At 35.1% G+C, this 18,918-nt stretch overlaps 2 protein-coding genes across 5 annotated transcripts; both read right to left on the bottom strand.

Annotated features, from left to right (window-relative positions):
* Positions 1-2,745: 2,745 nt before the first annotated feature.
* On the bottom strand, positions 2,746-11,068 carry LOC132170514 (uncharacterized; the record flags this gene model as incomplete). The annotated part of the gene is given in 13 exon segments (XM_059581518.1): positions 2,746-3,948; positions 4,374-4,517; positions 5,575-5,666; positions 5,765-5,843; positions 5,994-6,060; positions 6,318-6,409; positions 6,513-6,629; positions 7,846-7,963; positions 8,763-8,869; positions 9,757-9,833; positions 10,546-10,627; positions 10,748-10,885; positions 11,005-11,068. Coding segments are annotated over 13 exon segments (1,318 nt in total), but the record flags the coding sequence as incomplete, so codon positions are not given.
* A 1,578-nt stretch (positions 11,069-12,646) lies between these two features.
* Positions 12,647-16,975, bottom strand: LOC132173051 (uncharacterized). 4 transcript variants are annotated; one of them, XM_059584611.1, is made up of 9 exons: positions 16,768-16,975; positions 16,295-16,425; positions 15,837-15,922; positions 15,597-15,691; positions 14,769-14,865; positions 13,823-13,937; positions 13,272-13,426; positions 13,065-13,190; positions 12,647-12,968 (listed from the first exon to the last, which is right to left on the bottom strand). In XM_059584611.1, the coding sequence occupies exons 1-9, from the start codon at positions 16,947-16,949 to the stop codon at positions 12,747-12,749; spliced, it is 1,209 nt and encodes a 402-aa protein (XP_059440594.1). In that variant the 5' UTR covers positions 16,950-16,975; the 3' UTR covers positions 12,647-12,746. The 4 variants fall into 4 exon arrangements, with proteins under 4 accessions (XP_059440594.1, XP_059440596.1, XP_059440597.1 ...); XM_059584613.1 differs by having other exon boundaries at positions 16,295-16,590; positions 16,768-16,856; XM_059584614.1 differs by having other exon boundaries at positions 16,295-16,415; positions 16,768-16,855.
* Positions 16,976-18,918: the final 1,943 nt, after the last annotated feature.

Below are 18,918 nucleotides of genomic sequence, written 5' to 3'. Positions count from 1 at the left end.
CGTGCTTAGAATCAAAGGTTTATAAGAGAATTTCATGATTGGGAGTTGGAATTATTAATCTCTCATGCCCATGTTGTATTCTATCACTTTGGTGCCCAGTGAAGCTGATTGAATGAGTTGGAAGGAAGCTGTACCATAATGGAAAATCCAACTTCATTACTGCACACAAATACTGAGTTCATATTATGATAGCAGAATTAGATGCAAGATCTAATTATAATTACTGTCTCCCATCCTCTATTTGCTTTATTTCTACTGTTTCCAAGAAATTGATGTGTGTTTAATCAGCTTCAGTTAGACAGCATCTGCTTTCTAGCTGTAATGCAGTAATGGTTTTGCAGAAAGGGATATCATTCTATATGCGTATGCCAAATTTTACGGAATAGAATCTCGCTCTATTAAATGCGACAAAATAAAATCTTGATAACTTTTCTCTGTTTTGATTCGAAACAGAGAGGATCTCTATCCAAATCTCTAAGAAGAATGTCAAATGAGCAGAAGTACAATTTCACAATGTTGCAGAATATAGTACATTCAATTCAGTACTGCAAATAGAAAAGAGCATATTTCTAGTTTTTTGTACTGTCCTGATCAGGCAATGAAACTTTGCTTAGCCTACTTGGTAATGCTTTAACATCATTGGCTCTAACCTTTCTGCTGCCAGTGCTGCGGCTGCTGCTTGAACCATAAAGTGCTCTGAATGCAAGAGCTTTTCCAAAGTGGGGTGTTGATGATCGTTTGCTGTTTGGTGACTGTTCAGAGGAATTCTCCTGGATGCTGCTGCTCTTGCTGTGTGAAACCTCAGCATTTGTGTTCTCAGTAGCCATTCTTTTTTTTCTTTCTTTTTCTTTTTCTTTTTATTTCCACCTAATGATTGGGAAGGTAGGAGGGAGAGAGAAGGCTTTTATATGGTTTTGAAAAGAAAAAAATCAGATGGGTATAAATCTTTTATGAGTTTACCTCTCAGGAAATGGAGGTTAAATCTCAGTAGACCAAGGGAACCTTGAGTTAAAGTTGTTTATGGAGGAAAGAGACTGCTCAAAGCCTCAAAGCTCTTTCACCAACAAAGAAGTTATATACATGTCTTTGATGGGAAGACATCAAAAATATGCCAAAGCAGCAAATCCTATGATTTTTATCTGGACACTGTTATTTGTTTTAGCCGATTTTTACAGTTTTCCTTTTTCCAAAGAGAGGAATAATAACCCTTTTGTATAACAAGGGGTTAAACACGAAGAAATGATATATTCTCTCATCATTGAATGAATTTATCATGTTTTTCAGAAACAGAGTGGATTTCGAATCAACTTTTATGCAGAAGTTATCTGTCATTTCATCATGGAAAACTGTAGTCAAAGCTTCATGCTTACGAACACGAACAACACAAGATGATTATCATTTTCCATTCATTTTCATTGCTTTGATCATGTTTTTGCAGTTTAAAGGCTCAAGAAAGGATATGATTTTATATCAAGTATATAACTTAAGTCTATATGGACTATACCCAAAAAAAAAAAAAGTATATAATTTAAGTCTGCAGTCCTATGTAGAATAATAGCCATTACTAATTCATAGAATTCTTATGTTTTAACTTTTATATATTTCTTTTCTTTTCTTTTTTCTTTTCTTTCTTCATTGGGCAAAGTTTTCCTCCTGATGCATCCAACTTAGTTTATTAACAGACGATTGTTCATTTTCACATGTATAAGTAATATTATTTAGCAAATTGTTATACAATTGTCGTAACAGTGAAAATTAGCCAATAGTTTTTTGTTTTTTTACTATGGCTAATTTTCATTGTCACATCATCAACTTGTATGAGTCTATGACATTTGTATAACAATCTACTAAGAGTGCAGTTGGCACTGCAATTTTGCGGATCAAAAGTTCAATTTTAAACCAAATTACTGAAAATATATCGTTTGAAAGTGTGTTTTTAAAAAATGTTCGATTTGAAAACATATAAAAATATGTGTTTTCAAATTGCAAGCAAGGAAATGCGTTTTTAAAAACTCCTGATTTTTAAAGCTAAACTACGATTTTATCAAACATTTAACTACATTTTTAAAAATCGTGTTTTCAAATCACAAACCCAAACAGACCCTAAATAGCATTACTCTTTTCAAAAATGAACATACGTATTACGTAAGAATCACATGTTCTACTAAAAATGTATGTGTGCAATAATTAAAAATACCTAACAACAAAAATCAATTTAATAGACAGCAGAAAACTGTCCTTTTCCATCTGAGGTGATCAAAAGAATTCCTGAACCAAAGTATTTTTTATAAAGTTTGTTAACAGTAAACATGATAGAACTTGTTCATGAGAAATTGAGCTTGAGCCATGTGAACGGTCTCCAGCTTTTGTACTATAATTAAATTTTCTGTTGTCCACAATGAATACCGAAAGCTGCTGCTTAAAGCTCTGTTTGCTCTTTTCCTCTCTTTTCCTCTAGAAGGGAATGACGTAATACTTGCTAGGAACATCTATAGTGGCCTAACATTTAAACAATCTTCAGTGTCATCTCTATCCCCTAAACTCTTTTACCCACAAAGTGGATTCCCGCAAGCAGGGCAAGAATGCACCTTTTTCTCTGTTTAGTGGAAAATACTACCACCAAAGACTTCTTCGTTGCAATCCTCAGCTTTAGTGACAATGTTTGTCTCTGATGCCTGATGGCCTGCACGTGTCGTGATACTATTGGATATGACATAGCGTTCCGTCAAAAAATTTAATGGAATAACAGATTAAATCACCTTTGGGATTGAGCGCTAAAACATAAGCATCATTACATTCATCTTAAAATATATACAACTACTAGTGTCTAGAAATATTTAATAAATTCATTACATATCAAATGTGACAGTCTCTGCCATCTACTGCTGGCCTCCCTTGTCAGTAATCTCTGTAAAATAAAAAACTTGCAAACCGGCAACTGATTCAAGGATTTTCCAAAGGAAACAATAAGGATGCAGCTCTTTCTCTTTGTTTTGCAGCCACAAATTTTCTGCAATCGTGTTGGAATCCTGGATTAGGGCATCAACTCCCTCTCCCTACCCCATGAAGATTGGTTGAGAATATACTTTTCAAGTATCACTCCTCCAACTTAATCTCTGCTCCTTGAAACATTATCTATGTTTAGGTATCTGGTCCTTTGTGGTGCCGTCAAAATGGAGTGGTTTTTTACTCACATCTACAGGGAAACTAATAGAGTTACCGACAGCCCAGCTAGAAACGGTTGCAATTCGATGATAGACTGTAATTATGCCTTCCTGTGGATGTTTTAACTTTGGTTTTTTCGGATAACTCAGTGTACTTTATCTGGAACTGTCAGTTTTCCTTTTGCAGGTCCCTCCTTACCGATAAAAAGGAACAATGCTTAATCTTGAAACAATATTCTGTCATGCCTCCATCCCCAACACCTTTAGAGACAATGGTGCCATGGTCTAATGTCTGAACAGCCATAGACCTAGTTACAACAAAATGGGGCCTTGGCCATTGTCGCCTAGCAAAACCAAAGGATTACGATGGAGAGAATTCATTTCATGGTCTAGATTAAGTTGGTATGCTGATTCAGAATTGTGTAATAAGACTTCTATTGCAGGTCATGATTGTTAGAAACGTTTGGCTTTTGACTAGTTGGACAACAAAGGAAGAGAAGTACAAACCCGGGCACACAGAGATGTTCTAATCCTATGCGAAAACGCACATAAGATGGCGTTCAGGAAAGTTTAAAGGCTTATGCACAATGGAAAATTTTGTCATTCACAGGGGAGATACAGAGCATGTACATGTCATTATGATTTACAGTTTTATATATATGCCTTTCATGTGGAGGAAACCAGCAACGAGACCCCAAAATAAAATTTCAAGCAATACAAACACTAGGGTACCCCACTTTCTCGAATGAAGCATAGCCTGAAATAACATTTCTGTGCCATCAACCTGCATGCCAGGTTTGGTCCAAAAATAGTCAATCACCTAGATAATGTGCCAAATCAACCAATACATTAATTATGTTTTAGCGGTCCCCATAAATCAAAGATATAAGCTACATAAATATATTCTGCTGCTTATGAAGAAAACTCACAGTTATATTGTTTGTTGACATTTTACACATCGAGCATTTCAATTAATCCACTTTCACAAGTGAGAAAATGAACAGAAATATTTAATGTAGTGTAACTATAACTAGTAACTTCTTTACACAACAAGGTGAACTAAAAAGATGATTCTATGATTTTTTTTTTCTTTTGCGTGTGAGTGTAACCTTTTTTTTTTTGGGAGGGGGCAAACATTTTCCCTTTCAATATATACTTCAGCCTTCTCTAAACTTACTTGCAGATAAATGATTATTGTAAAAGAGTTACCAGATTGTTTTCAGGTGAACGCCAATAGAAACCTTGCAGAGCTGCGGATAAAAGGTCACAAGCAGCCACAGCGTATATGATGAGAGCGTTCATCCCCATCCATTCTAGTAATCTTGTTGGCTTTCTAAAACATTTGACATCAACCTGCAATCAAAGAGGGTGTCATTCTTAGAGGGAAAAAATGGTTTAAATTCACATGCAAATGTTCTGTAATTTTTGTCTCTTTTTCCCATTAAATATTATGTATCACTTTGCAGAGAGATGTCACGCAAGGATAATGCTATATATATAGGTCCTTGTCATATAACCAATGAGTAACATTAACTGCTGTGTTATGATTATATCATAGTCACCATCTGTGCTTATGGTTTCCGGAGGAATGGCCAAGAGCAAGCGCTAAAAGGGTGAAAGAGATATGCCGGACCTCTCTATTTTGAAGGATAGAAAATATATGTCAAAGAATGGTCTCCCATCATTAGATGTTCTGCCCTCAAAGAATCAGGCATTGCAATTCATAGTTAAAAAACAATGTCAATTCTAAAACCCATTCACTGCCCTTTGCATCTACCCATGGAGTCAATATTTTCACTTGTGACATAAAGAGTCTAAAATTTACATTCTGAGCTTAAAGCACAGAAGGACAGACAAAATCTAGGTGCCTTTCAAGATTGCCTTCTTCAATCATATAGTTGTTTCCTTGGTTTCTCGTAAAAAGAAATATCACCAACAGTGGGAGATGACCTTCAGAACACTTCCTCTGAGACTGATTCGATGAAAACTGAATTTAAAGTCACATTTGCAGTTCTCTCAGACATGTCCATAATCCTCCAATCAATACAAAAAATATATACCATTTATTTCATCACAATTCCATGATAATTGTACGGCTTTGTGTCAAATACCAAATTCTGTAATTCTAGAGTAGAGAAATTGGTAATAACCAGAAATTACAAGCGAAATTTGCCTTTGACCTAATCATGAGAGAAAAGCAAGGAGAAGCACCAACAAAATATATATAAAATCACAACTCTTAGAATTTTTCCCTGATTCAACGAATTAAGGATTGATAGGGGTCGGAGGGTTTGATCCCACCCGATGAACCAGATGGAATGAGTCACAGAAAGCTAAATTTGGGTCAATTTCATATCATATGCATATTGGGCAATTAATCAGGAAATACTATCTAGAAGAGTAAACTTACTACGAAATAGATAATGGTTAGGAACAGGCCTGATGCTCCTGCAGTGATGCACATATAGCTCAATGTATATAGAGGTTTACAGATAGGAATGCCTGATATACATTACAGAAATTACTTGGAGAGGAAAAAATGAAATTCCTGAAGGAAGAGCTGAAAGATAATAAACAATTATTATTACAAGACAATATACCTAGCAACTCAAAAACATATCCTGCGATTAGTAGAGGGAACAATAACATGGACCACAAAAATGCCCTCTGCATCTGGCCCTGCAGCAAAATGATAAAGTTTATATCATCAAATAAAAAGCTATCAAAGTGCCACATCAAGACAACAAAATGTGAATCAATAATACATACCTAAAACTATAATTATCTTAGATATGCATAAATGTTATGAAGCAAGAAGAAACATTGTACCTTAAAATGCACAAGTATGTGCCCAAAATGCAATCCCACAAAACATGTGATAGCAGCCATCAATGAACTGGAAATTTTGTAAAACAAAACAAATTAGCAACTAAGTACCAGTACCCATCATTGAGGATGATAATCAATTACCCTTTTACATCTTCAGTGCGTTTGTGTATTCAGAAAATTGGAATATAGAAAGTTGTTGAGTGCATTTAGATAGAAACTATGTTTTGGAGTGCTTCCTCTTTTGCATAAAAACTAGAACAATTCACTAGTTAATAATAATACTGAAAAGAGGAAGGAAACAGAAAGAAGGAATGCAGTTCAAACCTTAAGATGCCCTCTGGATCAAATGGTGCAAGGCACCACCCAGGTGCATTTGGTGGCAGAGGTCCATAGTCAGGAGAATTAACACTGCATTCCTAAGAGCACAATAAGGATTAAGATCCCTTTGATGATCAAACAGGAGAACATATTCATAGGAGTTCAAGAAAGCAGTTATGACAAATGGACTAGTCAAATAACCTTTGTTCTTCTGTACACAGGACGTTGATAAAGATGATGCTCACCAAGAATAATTCGATCAATCAAGCCAACTGCATTACAAGGAGGCTCAAGACTTCCCCTCACTTCACAATGAACCTATTGAACAATATGCTGTTTAAATTACTTTCACTAAGTAGCCAAAACAGAAAAGTTCCACTCAATGAAAAGGGAAAGAAGAAACAAGTAAAAGACTTGAGCATGGTGTTAGTAACTATTACCTTGTCTGCAAACTTGTTGGGACGCATAAGAGAGAAACTTTTCTCCTTAACATAGTATTTCTTTTTCCTTGAACTATTCTATTAAAAATTGGCTTCTATACATTATGTCATCATCATGTTAGATCCACATTACCAGTTCTCACAGTGTAGATCTCATTTTAATGAGAGAAAATTGTTTATGATCTAACACTTGACGAAATAAGGCCTCTCTTTGAGTTACAACTCTACCACAAGGTTATTGCAAATTTGCAATTTGAATAACAAACTTTCCAACAAAAATAAAAATTGGAACATCAGACTTTGTGAGAATATAATGATTTCATCTGATAGCAATAACAGTGAGAGGATGGGGGTGGAGCTAAAGGCCTTCTTTTTCTATACCTTTTTTCAATGGATAGCTGCTTATGATTATTTTCATATTTCTAGTTTTCATGACTTTTTTTTTTTCTCTTCTTTTTCTGGCTAGGTTTTTCTCTTATATACTTCTTGTTTACTTGGGTGCGCCCTTTGATTTTTAATGAACTTCATTTACTTGCAAAAAATAAACAAAGAATTAGCTGAGTAGCTCCAATTCAATGGAAATAAAAAAGAAGAAGCCAAATATTATGTCCAATAGGTATACCATTAAAAAAGGTGGGTCAAATGAACAGCTTAAATTCACAGCCTACCAAATAAAATTAGTGAATCACGTTCATCAAAAATAACAAACTCAGTTGTGGAAAAGAGGATCAACATGTAGTCTAAAGTGTAAGGCAGATACACAGAAGGGGTAGGAGCTTATATAGAAAAAAAAAATACATCCATAGAAAAAGGCATCCAGTAATTAATACCGACAACTAATAATTATCATGGCATGTTGTTCAAAATCTTCAATGAAAAACATGAGATAACAATGAGAACATCTAGGCTATGTCCATCCGCAGATTGATAGAATGAAAGAATTTTTTTTATATAAAATATCGTTCAAAGTGTAAGGTGCCCCAAGACACAAGAAATATATAAGAGAAGCCACCTAGCTAGCAGGGACAAAAAGAATGATACATTGAAAGAATGTTGCCAATGAAAACATTAAGAAATTATACGGTTCAACTCACAATTTGAGATTCAGATGCACCAGGAAAATTCATGCTTAAAGCTTCATAATCCCAGTTTGGAACATAAAGCCCGTAGAGCAAGCACATGTAAGCTGAGCACAGTAAGATAGCAAACATCCTGCACAGTTAAGCAAAAGTTAGTAAATGAAAATATCAAACGCAGGAAGAGAAACTTATTACCCATGACAAGTACATCTAAGAAGCCTAAAAAATGTAAACCATATATTAGAAGATCTTTCTGACCAAAAAAGTATTCAGGTCATCTCATGTCAGATTTTTTGTCAAGTGATATCATTGAATTTCTGCAACTGAGTTAGGCAATCATCTGACTCCATAACTTTAAGGCTTTAATGATTGAAAAATGAGAACATTTGAGGCTGATGTTCCTAAGGTTTATACCCTGATCACTTAATGATGAAGTATATACAAAATACTTCTTAATTCAGCCACTTCATCCCAAAATCATGGTTAAAGATAATATAACTTCCAAAAACAGAGTGGTTGAAAGTTTGGCATCCCCAAGGCTGCTAAGGTGGTACAGGACATTAAATCCATTTCCAGATCTTAGAGGAAAACTTTGTGTGTCAAGACAGATCTACTCCTAATAGGCATTTCCTAAATACTAATACATGTAATTTCCTTTTTCCCAAAAAATATTATAAGACCTTTGAAGAATAGTTTATTTCATCCATGTTTAAATTTCTAATTGCTTTTCCAATTCAACACACCTTTCCCCTAGATTTTTGTGTCATATATAAAATCATCTCAGCATTTCCATAGCTCTTCCCTAATCACAATTTCAAAACTGGGCATTGCTTAACATATCTGCATTCCAAAAATATCTCTGCATTGCGCTTTCATGTTACAAACACGACAAGTGGAATAATATATTCTAAGTTCTAACTAATAGAACTAACCACTGAATGTAGTATTTCCTCACAAAAGTTGCTGGTGAGTCAACCATGTTGTTGTTAACTAGCCAGATCTCCGACATTGCTGCCAACAGATATCCAATTGATATCCTCTGTAAATTACATAAGCACATTTTCAACATGCATCTTTTTTTTAAAAAAAAAAATTAATCTAGATATCTACTTATAAGAATAGACCAGCAAATAGCAGTACTTTAATCGGTTCTGAATTTATCAACGCTAAAAGAACAGTTGATTCATTTTTTTTTATAAGTAATTCATTTTGGTTTAATCATTCATAGATGGCATACATCAAATGCAGTGCACATGAGGTAATGCACAGGCACATGAAACTTTTGATCTTTGGAATAGACAAAACATCGAAATCCTCAAAATTCCTGGATAACTATGCAAATATATCATCAATTGCATTGATTCCATACCAGTTTAATTACCCGAGTCAGGACATGGTTGTATTATTGACTACTTAATTAATTCCATACCCTAGGAGATGCACAGGTTATAAGGTGTTGATACACCATGTTACCAATTGTTGATTAGACATGCACCAAAGAATTTCCTGGCATGCAGTTGCACCAATCAATGGTGATCTTTGTCACAACCCAACATTATCAAGCTTACATTCCAAAGAGTCTAGTCCATATTGAATCAGCTAAATCATACTTTCAAGCTTGTTCTCACATATGTCTTGCAAACACACCAGAATAACCACTCCCAGATTTATGTTGGCGCTATGGAGGAATTCAGAAGACAGCAAGTGCCACTAATCTGTCAGGCGCAGAAGAGACTTCACAAAGTTTCATCCTTACTAGTTAGTATTATGTGGCGTATTCTCACTACATCACAACAATAGGACCAAAGCACATCAGCCACTGGGAAACAATCACACTACTACTTCTGTAGATAATTTGAACCCCATTTAATGAATTAACAATGCAGAGAACAGCTAAACTAATATAACTGATAACCGAAATGCTACCTGTAATACACCTAGCCAACGTATCTTGCCCACATCAACTCCATATGTTAAATGGTTACGCCCATGAAAATACCCACCTAGGACAGTATGTCCAGAAAGAAATAAAGAACAGATCTTTATTCATTACAGTGTGGATAAGCATAAGTTCATAATATTTCCTCAGAACTACTGAAATGTCATATCACATGTTAGAGTATACACATGGTCAAAACAGTAAATAATTGTGACACCATTAAGCTTTTAGATTAGGAAAATGCTTGTGCTACTACAGCTTTTACTACAACCCATCACAAAAATCACTTGACAATGGAAATGAGTGCCATGTAGACTGCCACATTATAGTGTCCATTTCAGTAGCTAATGTGATATGCACCACGTGAATTGCCGCAACAATTTAGATGGTAAGCGCCATGTAGATTGTCACATGGTAGTCCACATAAATGTGATAAGTTCCGCATAGACTAGTTTGTAAAGGGCTTGTAATAATAACACCTCACAACACTATTAATCTCTTATTCAACATGTTATATACAATTCCTTACAAACTCACTTGACAATCTACATTTCATCTTCCAAACACACACATGATAAGTGCCACGTAACCTGCTACATCAGTTTGTAAACATTGTGTGGACCGACAGTCCACGTGTTAGTGTCAGACTTGGGTAAATCCCACGTGGAGACTTGTAGTAAAATCTGTAGTATTTAGCAGCATTATTAATATTTTCTTGAACATATTATATCAATACCTCACTCAGAGTTGCTCCAAAAGATAGGAAAGCAACATACCTTGCAAAAACAAGCCCAAGAGGAAAAGCTTAAGGGTCCTTAGTATGACTTTCTTTGTAGCCATTCGTTTGCTAGACATTTTCTGCAGGTTATCATAATGTGTTTTCAGCTACATCTTTTGCAGGTGCAGTTAAAAAATTTATTACGGCAACAAAGTAACCACCGCAAAACTTGACGTAAAAGGTTATAAATAGTTAAATACCTTGAATGCTAGACTGACGGAGACGCCCACACCGAAGAGGAAAAACGGCATCACGAAATCCGCGAGTGTCACACCGAACCACGGTGAGTGATTTATGGACGGGAATGCTCCTCCCGCATCATCAACTAGAATCATTAACTGTATCAAACAAAATATATATAAGAAGATTCGGGGGAAATTGTGAAAGTTGAGAAAGGGCGCGCAATAGGCGAAGTGGAAGGGAGGTGAGGATACGAGGAGTTGTGGCGCGTGCTTACCGCGACGGTGAGGCCACGGAAGACGTCGAGTGAGGAAAGCCGTTGACTCGGATCGGTGGTGGGACTGGACTGGGACTGAGAGTGGACGCATCCGGGCCGTTGGATGACAAGCAGGAAACGATGTCGTCGTCGTCGTCGTCGTCGTTGAGAAGAGGCGTGCGTTGCTCTTCCACCAAGTCGATGTGGGTTGACATTTTTGGTCACTGTCTGAGCCGCCCATCCAGGGAGCAACAATGCCAACAAATAACAAACCAATGCATTGGAAAGGGCTGTTTTGGTCATTTCGCATATCTTTTACTTTCGGAATCTCACCTACCCCTAAACGCTTCTTTTTTACTGTTTATGAACTTTTAATAAAAAGGAAAAAATTGAAAAATTAGTCATTGTAATTTACCTAATTTACAATTAAATCCTTGTGGTATCAAAATTAACTCAAAAGTCTCCGAAGTATGCCAAAATAATAATTTAATCCCTACAGTTAAATTATATCCACTAATTTAACAGATTCTGTTAATGTGACACTGATTTAAATATGACAAGTATCACAATTTTATTGGTTCTAACGTTTCATGTTATCATAATATGTTAAGTCAGTGAACGGAATTTGACCATAGGGATTAAATTCTTTTTTAGGCATACCTTAAGGACCTTTGAGTTCATTTTGATACTACAATGAGTTAATTGCAAATTAAATAAATCACAAGGACTGGTTTTACATTTTTCCCTAATAAAAAATTAAAATTTTAAAAAAATTGCAATGTAAAGTTTTTTTTTTTTTTTTTTAAACAAACCAACTTCCATTAAAGCAGAAAAATATTACAAGATAGACACATAAAGCTAAAGACTAACTTAGACAGATTAACCCAATCCAAACGGTCCAGAAACTCCTCGAAACAGGTGAAAGTGAAAGAACACATCTGTGAATGCAGCTCAAGAAAACTCTTGTCGTGACGCAATCTGATGAAAACAACCCTCGAGAATACAAATACTCCTTCCAAACATCTAAATACACTTCCTAAGAAGCCATATGGATTTAGATGAAATGTAACGGTGAATAAAAAGTTTCCAAAAAGAAAAGGAAAAAAAAAAAAGAAGAAAAACCCACTTCACATACGAAGAGTTCGTAGCCTAGCCGGATCGGGTTAAGAACTAGACAACAAAGCCACAGAAAGAACAACAAAACATAAAGAAAATACATGACAGAACGCATGGAAAAAAATCTAAGACCAAAAAACAACAGCATCCGGAGCTGCAGCAACGGAGAGGATGAGTTCCGAGGCACGCGCCAACGAAGCTGGCCAGGGGGATGTCGGGCAATGTAAAGTTTTGATTTATCATTTTATTATTATTATTATTATTATTATTTTGACCTTCTTCATTTTTAAAAAAAGTAAGGGCATAGTTATACTTTTATATGGGGGTAAAAAATGTATACTAGCCATTTAAGTTAACAAAAAAATCAAACATTAAGGAGTAATTGAAAAGGACAGATAAATCAAGACCCCACATTGCAATTTTATTTTATTTTATAGGAGACATTGAAAAAAGCATGATAATTTCTTTACCTTCTCTTTTTTTTATCCCTTAAATCTGTTTTTTGTGTTGTAAAGAGAAAATCATATATACATTCCCCACCAAAAAAATATCTAATGCTTTTTGCTGAATACCAATTGATTAATACAAAAAATTGGAGTCACATTTATATAGCCTCAATTAAAACCCACCAAATATCAGGCATCCTTTCAATCAAAAGAATGAAACTTGAGACACCCTGAAGCCTCCGAAAGCTCACCAAGTTTCTGTGCAGCAGCAGCTAAAGTGGCATCACTCTTACAGAAAGCAAACCTGATGTATCTATTCTGATAGCTACAATCTTCCTGAGAAAAATTCTTCTTATGAAAAAATCCACGGCCTGGAACAGCCACCACCCCTGCCTGCTTTATCAATTCTGTGACGTATTCTACCTGCAAAGTATAAATAAAGCAAAGTAAGGATCACTTAAGAGTTAAGACTACTATCAATGGAAATCTAAACAGTAAACAATGTAGAAAAGCACATACATCAGATAGGGGGCAACTTTCAGGAATCTCTGCAAATAAAAAGAATGAACCCTGTGGCTTAAACTGAATCTTGAAACCAACCCCAGCAAGGAACTTGACAATGTAATCTCTTTTCAATTCATAATCCTGAGCACAACAGAGATGTCAGGGTAAAAGACTAAGCTAAGGCTAGTTAAAAGATAAAAGATCAAAATTGCTTTCTCCTACTCTTCTCAATGATTCAAAGTATTCTGGAGGGCTTCTCAAAGCAGTCAAGGCAGCTTCCTGGAAAGGTGCTGGAGCAGAATCTGTAATTTTAACATGAATGTTTTTGATTGCCGAGGCAATGACAGCCGGAGCAATTGCCCATCCAACCCTCCAACCTGAGAGCAACATACAAACAGTGTGAAAAAGCGATTCTGAACAGCAACAAGCAAGTGCAGTAACTCAGCACCAGTTGTTCAAAGCAAGAGGAGTGCTACAAATACTCCCAAGTGTTTACTCCCAAGTACTCATTCCCTGACATGGCAGTGAAAGTTACTATTAAATGAAAATACATGTAGCATCCAATGGTGATTTTTACTATCACGTTAAGGAGTGAGCACTTGAAAGTATATGTAGCATTTCTCAAGCAAAAATAGAAGATATTGTAACTATGAGGAAGCAAGAACAAGGAGTAAAAAATGAGATACTAATTCCAAAACATATGAGGAAAGAATGGCAGTTCCAGCATGAGCAAGTCTATATTAAACCCTTTTAGGTAGGATGTTAGCTTTAACCTGTAACACAAAAAGTTTTTGATAAGGACGATGTAATTATAGTCCGCTCTTGCATTCCTGTGAATGAGGCGAGGGATATGTGTTTCTCATTGTCAAATGTTATATGTTCATATACCTACAAAAACATAGAGAAAGTAAAAAACAAATTTCTTTAGACATTAGAGAAATAGGACAGCATCTCTCTTGTTTGTTGGCAGTTTCAGCCAAAAAAGAATGCAAGCACAAATTGAAAGTAAAGAGTGAATGGAGATTTCACTTTGCTGAAAAAAAAAAAAAAAAATCTAGCCAAAATATAAAATAAAATAAAATCTCAGTAAAGCTATTACGGTTGTAAGTTTGGTCATGGCATAGACAAACAACAATGACGTGCCATCATGAGAACCGAGAATATGAGAGGAGCTCCTAATTTTCTACAATTTATCTAAATATAAGTGATACGTAAGTGATATTCTTAACCCATTTTAAATTCTCATTTAATGACAACTCTCCTTTTGCTTCCTCTCTCTACCATTTTTCCTGGATTTTAAAACAATCTTGCTATTAATTAAAAAAGTACAATCGCATACCCTAGCATCCAGGTATTAATAATAATCCAAAACTATATTCAGCTGAAGTACCTCATTATAGTTTCAGCCACAATCAGATCACATCACACCAATCCAATTGTAATAGTGACTCAAAATCAAAAGTTATGTTGGCATCCAGTTGTACAGAAAAGACTCTGTGCTCTTAGAATATTTTGTGCATTCCATCTTGCTAGTGTGATTAACGACAGTACTACACATGCTTCAAAACCAACCCCCCCCCCCCTCCCTCTTTTCCCAACAAAAAATGAAGTATTGTACTTTATACATCATAAGACTATGAGGCTACATATGACATCATGCGATAATCATCTAATTCATCCAATCATTGTTAAGTTTGATAAGCAAAAGGATCATCATACTTCATCTGTAATAGCTAAGCAGTCCCTTCTGCAGCATACTTCAGCAATAGTTTCAAGTGCATCTTTAGTGAAAACTTTTCCTGTTGGATTCTGTGGACTGTGCAACTTGCATTAGTACATATCTAAGTTTGATGCAATAAATACAAGTTCTTTGGATATACTTCGATAAAATTCATATATTATTCTTGATTACGAGGGATAAATCCCCCAAGAGATTAGTAATTAGGGAAGAACTTGCTCAATTCCTTTTTTTTTTTTTTCTTTTAGTTTCCCCATAATTTTTAGACCATTTCCTGTGTATTCGACAATATTTCAGGATCATTGTCCTTTAGAAGAATAAAGTCATGCCTCCACTCTACAGATTTCATTTCTTCGTCAACTGAGAGAATATAGAAATTTGCTTGTGATATAAGACCTTTGTGACCAAGATGATCACAAACTTTAGAGATAGACAAAAAGATTAACAAATAACATTTCTAGATCTTGGGATGGAAGGATATCAGCCTGAGAGAATTTAGTCAAATGGACATCGTATTTTTTCCACTCAAACACTTCATATAAATGGTCCTACAGCAATCCTCTGTGGAAAGATGTTGTGGGTGTCCAACAGATCACCTATGAAAATATTATGGCCAAGAACCTAAACTAAGTTCAAAAATTGTCATTATAGATTTCTATCAGAATCCCTATTTCAATTGATTATAAATATACTCTGACTTTATTCATCAAAAAATAAACATACTCTGACTTTTGGAAGAACACTTTTCAGAGGGAGTACAAGTTCTAACCAAAACTCCATTTCGTATTCCCTTCATGGAATTTACTAACCTGTTCAGCACAATAGCTTTCGTTCTCCCAGTAATAGATTGCATGAGTTTGTTTGGATCTAAGGTCCAATGAGGAGGGTCAAGTGCCACAAACACCTGTCATTTCCATTTTTTTTTTTTTTCCACACTAGTAAATGATTATCAATTTAAAACTCGTAATTCTTGGCATTGGCGTTTAGTAGAAATAACTTAATACACAATCAAATTCTATGCCCTCAGTTATTGACAATAAGAAGCTTACCGGGATTCCCCTGGCCATGGTAATACATCCTTCATATGTCTCATACGATGGGTCAAAAAGTATAACTTCATCACCTTGATCGATTACTGTCAGTACATAACAGTTGTTAAATTACAAGTTATTCTAAAAGCTTAAGCTGATAGGAAGAGGTAAATTTAATTACTTAATCAATACTTTAACACTCCCCTTCACGTGTGGACTCGAACTCCCTTTTAATAGGTGAGACCCAACACGTGGAATATTTAATTTAATGGGAGGTGATTTGACGGAATCAAGGTTCGATCCCAGGACCTTTGACTTTGACACCATGTTAAATTACCAGTTATCCCAAAAGCTTAAGCCGATAGAAATAGGTCAATTTAATTACTTAATCAATATTTTAACAGCAGTAAACAGCATTACACAGAAAAATTTAACTCAATTAATAATACGAACTGATGAGAGAAGAAAGAGCATACTTGCAAACACTGCTGCTGCAAATGCCTCAGTTTGGCCACAGCAAATAGCTATATCAGTAAGAGGGTCGACGTCTAACCCATGCATTTTCTTCGCCATAATTGCTAAGTGGTCACATATTCCCTGCACATGCCTTACATTGCAATAGTTCAACTAATTTTAAAATAAAATGAAATTCCAACTTGAAATGATGTTAAGTGGCACCTTCCCTCTCTCTCTCTCTCTCTCTCTCTCTCTTGCAATTCAGTAATGTGGGCATAATTCAACTCTATTTTCTTCCTTATGGTCTGGTACAATTCTAGTAAATGAAAAAAAAAAAAAAAAATTGTGTACAAGTTTTAAATTCAGGAAGAACAAAACATAGTTCTATGAAAATCGAATCAAACCCATAACAGGAATTCAAGAAAAGTAGCTAAATTTATTGAAGAAACCAATAGTAGTTGAGTTTGAAGAAGTCTCAGTGTTGGACACCAACCTGTACTGGTTAAAGTCGGAATTAATAGCGGAAACGGCTGCGTTTTTTATATGAGGAGGTGCAGGGAAGTCCGGGAAGCCTTCGGCGAGGTTGATGGCGTTGCATCGTTGAGCAAGATGTGAGAGTTCTTGAATGGGTGATGGAGTAAAGGCCTTCGCCACAGATGACAGTTTCTTCTCCATTGCTCTGTTACTTCACTTCTTCAATGCCTTATCTTCTTTGATGCTCCGTTACAATCAAAAGCTTTATCATTTATGCACGTGGTTTAGCACGTGGCTTACCTAAACCATGTGAATAGAATAATGTTTTTTTTTTTTTTTTTTTTCTTTTTGGCGAATAATAGAATAATGTTAAGAAGAAAATTTTGTTTATGTCATTCATAAACAGTCTAATTATTATTTGATGAAAATTTAATAATAATTTATTATTAATTAATAATAATTAGTAATAAATCATTAATCCAATAAGAAGAACATAGGAATATCATTTAGCATAACTCTTGTGAAGCAAGAGGGGAATTCTTTTGGTCTACAACTTTTACTCCAATTCCTTTCAAATTATGGATAATAACTTTTCTAGTACATGTGATAACGCAAGCAAATAACTACTTAATTTCAGAAGCTGGATGGTACTCCATGTGAAAAGAGAAGCAAAACAAGCGGCCACGGCCTTGCTAAAGATGGTCTCGCCTAGGCTCACGCAAGAACTTGGATCGATCAAGTGCCAGAATGTATAACTAATGTGGTATCCTCAGAGCTCTTAGCTATTGTACCTTAGAACCTTGTGGGTTCTTTATGTTCTCTTGTTTGAGGAAAGTAATGAAATCAGTCTGATTGTTCCAAAAAAAAAAAAAAAAAAACTACCTAATTTCGAAAAGTATGGTAGGTAGTACTTATATGCATTAATAAATAGAGATTATATTTGCGTCCATAAAATTAATGGCGATTCATGTCAATTCCTTTTCAGAATATAATATCTATCCCAAATAGATTATTAACATTATTTAAAAATAAAATAAAATTAAAAAGACATTAAAAATAAATGACATAAATTTTATCTAAACCAGTAAGCCAATCTGAATGAAATATTTTTCAACTCATTTAAAATAGTACAAGTGTATATAAACATTTAAAAGATACATTAAATTTTGTCTAAGTTAGTAAACTGTTATTAATGACTTACACTAAATTTAATGTGCATTTTAAATATTTATATACACTTATACTATTTTAAAGGAAAATGATCCTCTCCATTTCATTTGAAATAGAGAGTATCCATTTAGTGCATTTAGGAGGGCAATATTATCCTTTTTTTTATGAGCAAAATTTATTTTAAATGGGTTGTAGAATATTTCCTTCAGGCTGGGTTAGAGAAAATTTTTGTTCAAAAATAAATTATTAAAAAAAAAATGTGGCTCTATGGCCGACCACAGGTAACCGAGCCAACCCCCAAACGACCAAATAGGAATTGTCGAAACCATCCCCAAGGGCCTTGGATGTGGGTGGCTAGCTACCCCCATTTGGCTAGGGATTAGCTTTTACTCCCAAATTGGGGCAAATAACGGTGATTTTAGTCACTCTCTATGGCTAGTATTGGGTTATTGGGAATGGTTCGGCTACCACCATTTAACCAACCTAATGTGTGTGTGTGTATATATATATATATGAGAAAAATATAAAAAAAAATTTCCCAAACTACCAGCCGTTTTCGATTTAGCTCCCTAATATTTCAAAAGTGATAAAGTAGCCTCCCAAACTACTAAACTATTGTATTTTGGCTACTCCGTTAGTCAAAACCGTCAGTTTGGACGGAAACTGCAAAACGACGTCGTTTTAGTGGGGGCTACTTTATCACTTTCTGAACATTATAGAGCTAAAATGAAAACGGTTGGTGGTTTGGAGGGCTTTTTTATATTTTTTCCAAAAAATTTTTTCTTCATAAAGGGCATTGTAGTAACTTACCCATAACAAAACAACGTCATTTTACAGTTTCCGTCCAAACTGACGGTTTTGACTAACGGAGTAGCCAAAATGCAATAGTTTGGTAGTTTTGGGGGCTACTTTATCACTTTTTGAACATTAGGAGGTTAAATCGAAAACGACTGGTAGTTTGGGAGGCTTTTTTATATTTTTCCCTATATATATATATATA

Source organism: Corylus avellana, chromosome ca2 (assembly GCF_901000735.1).
Source record: "Corylus avellana chromosome ca2, CavTom2PMs-1.0".
NCBI lineage: Eukaryota > Viridiplantae > Streptophyta > Magnoliopsida > Fagales > Betulaceae > Corylus > Corylus avellana.
The sequence above is the reverse complement of the archived record's forward strand: the minus strand, read 5'-3'. Positions and strand labels throughout refer to the sequence as shown.

Coding starts and splice junctions, on each gene's coding strand:
- LOC132173051 (XM_059584611.1), bottom strand. CDS start 16,949: ATGGAGAAGAAACTGTCATCTGTGGCGAAGGCCTTTACTCCATCACCC. Junction 15,923..16,294: donor TGCAGCAGCAGTGTTTGCAA/GTATGCTCTTTC, acceptor ATGTACTGACAG/TAATCGATCAAGGTGATGAA. Junction 14,866..15,596: donor AAAGCTATTGTGCTGAACAG/GTTAGTAAATTC, acceptor CAAGTTGCACAG/TCCACAGAATCCAACAGGAA.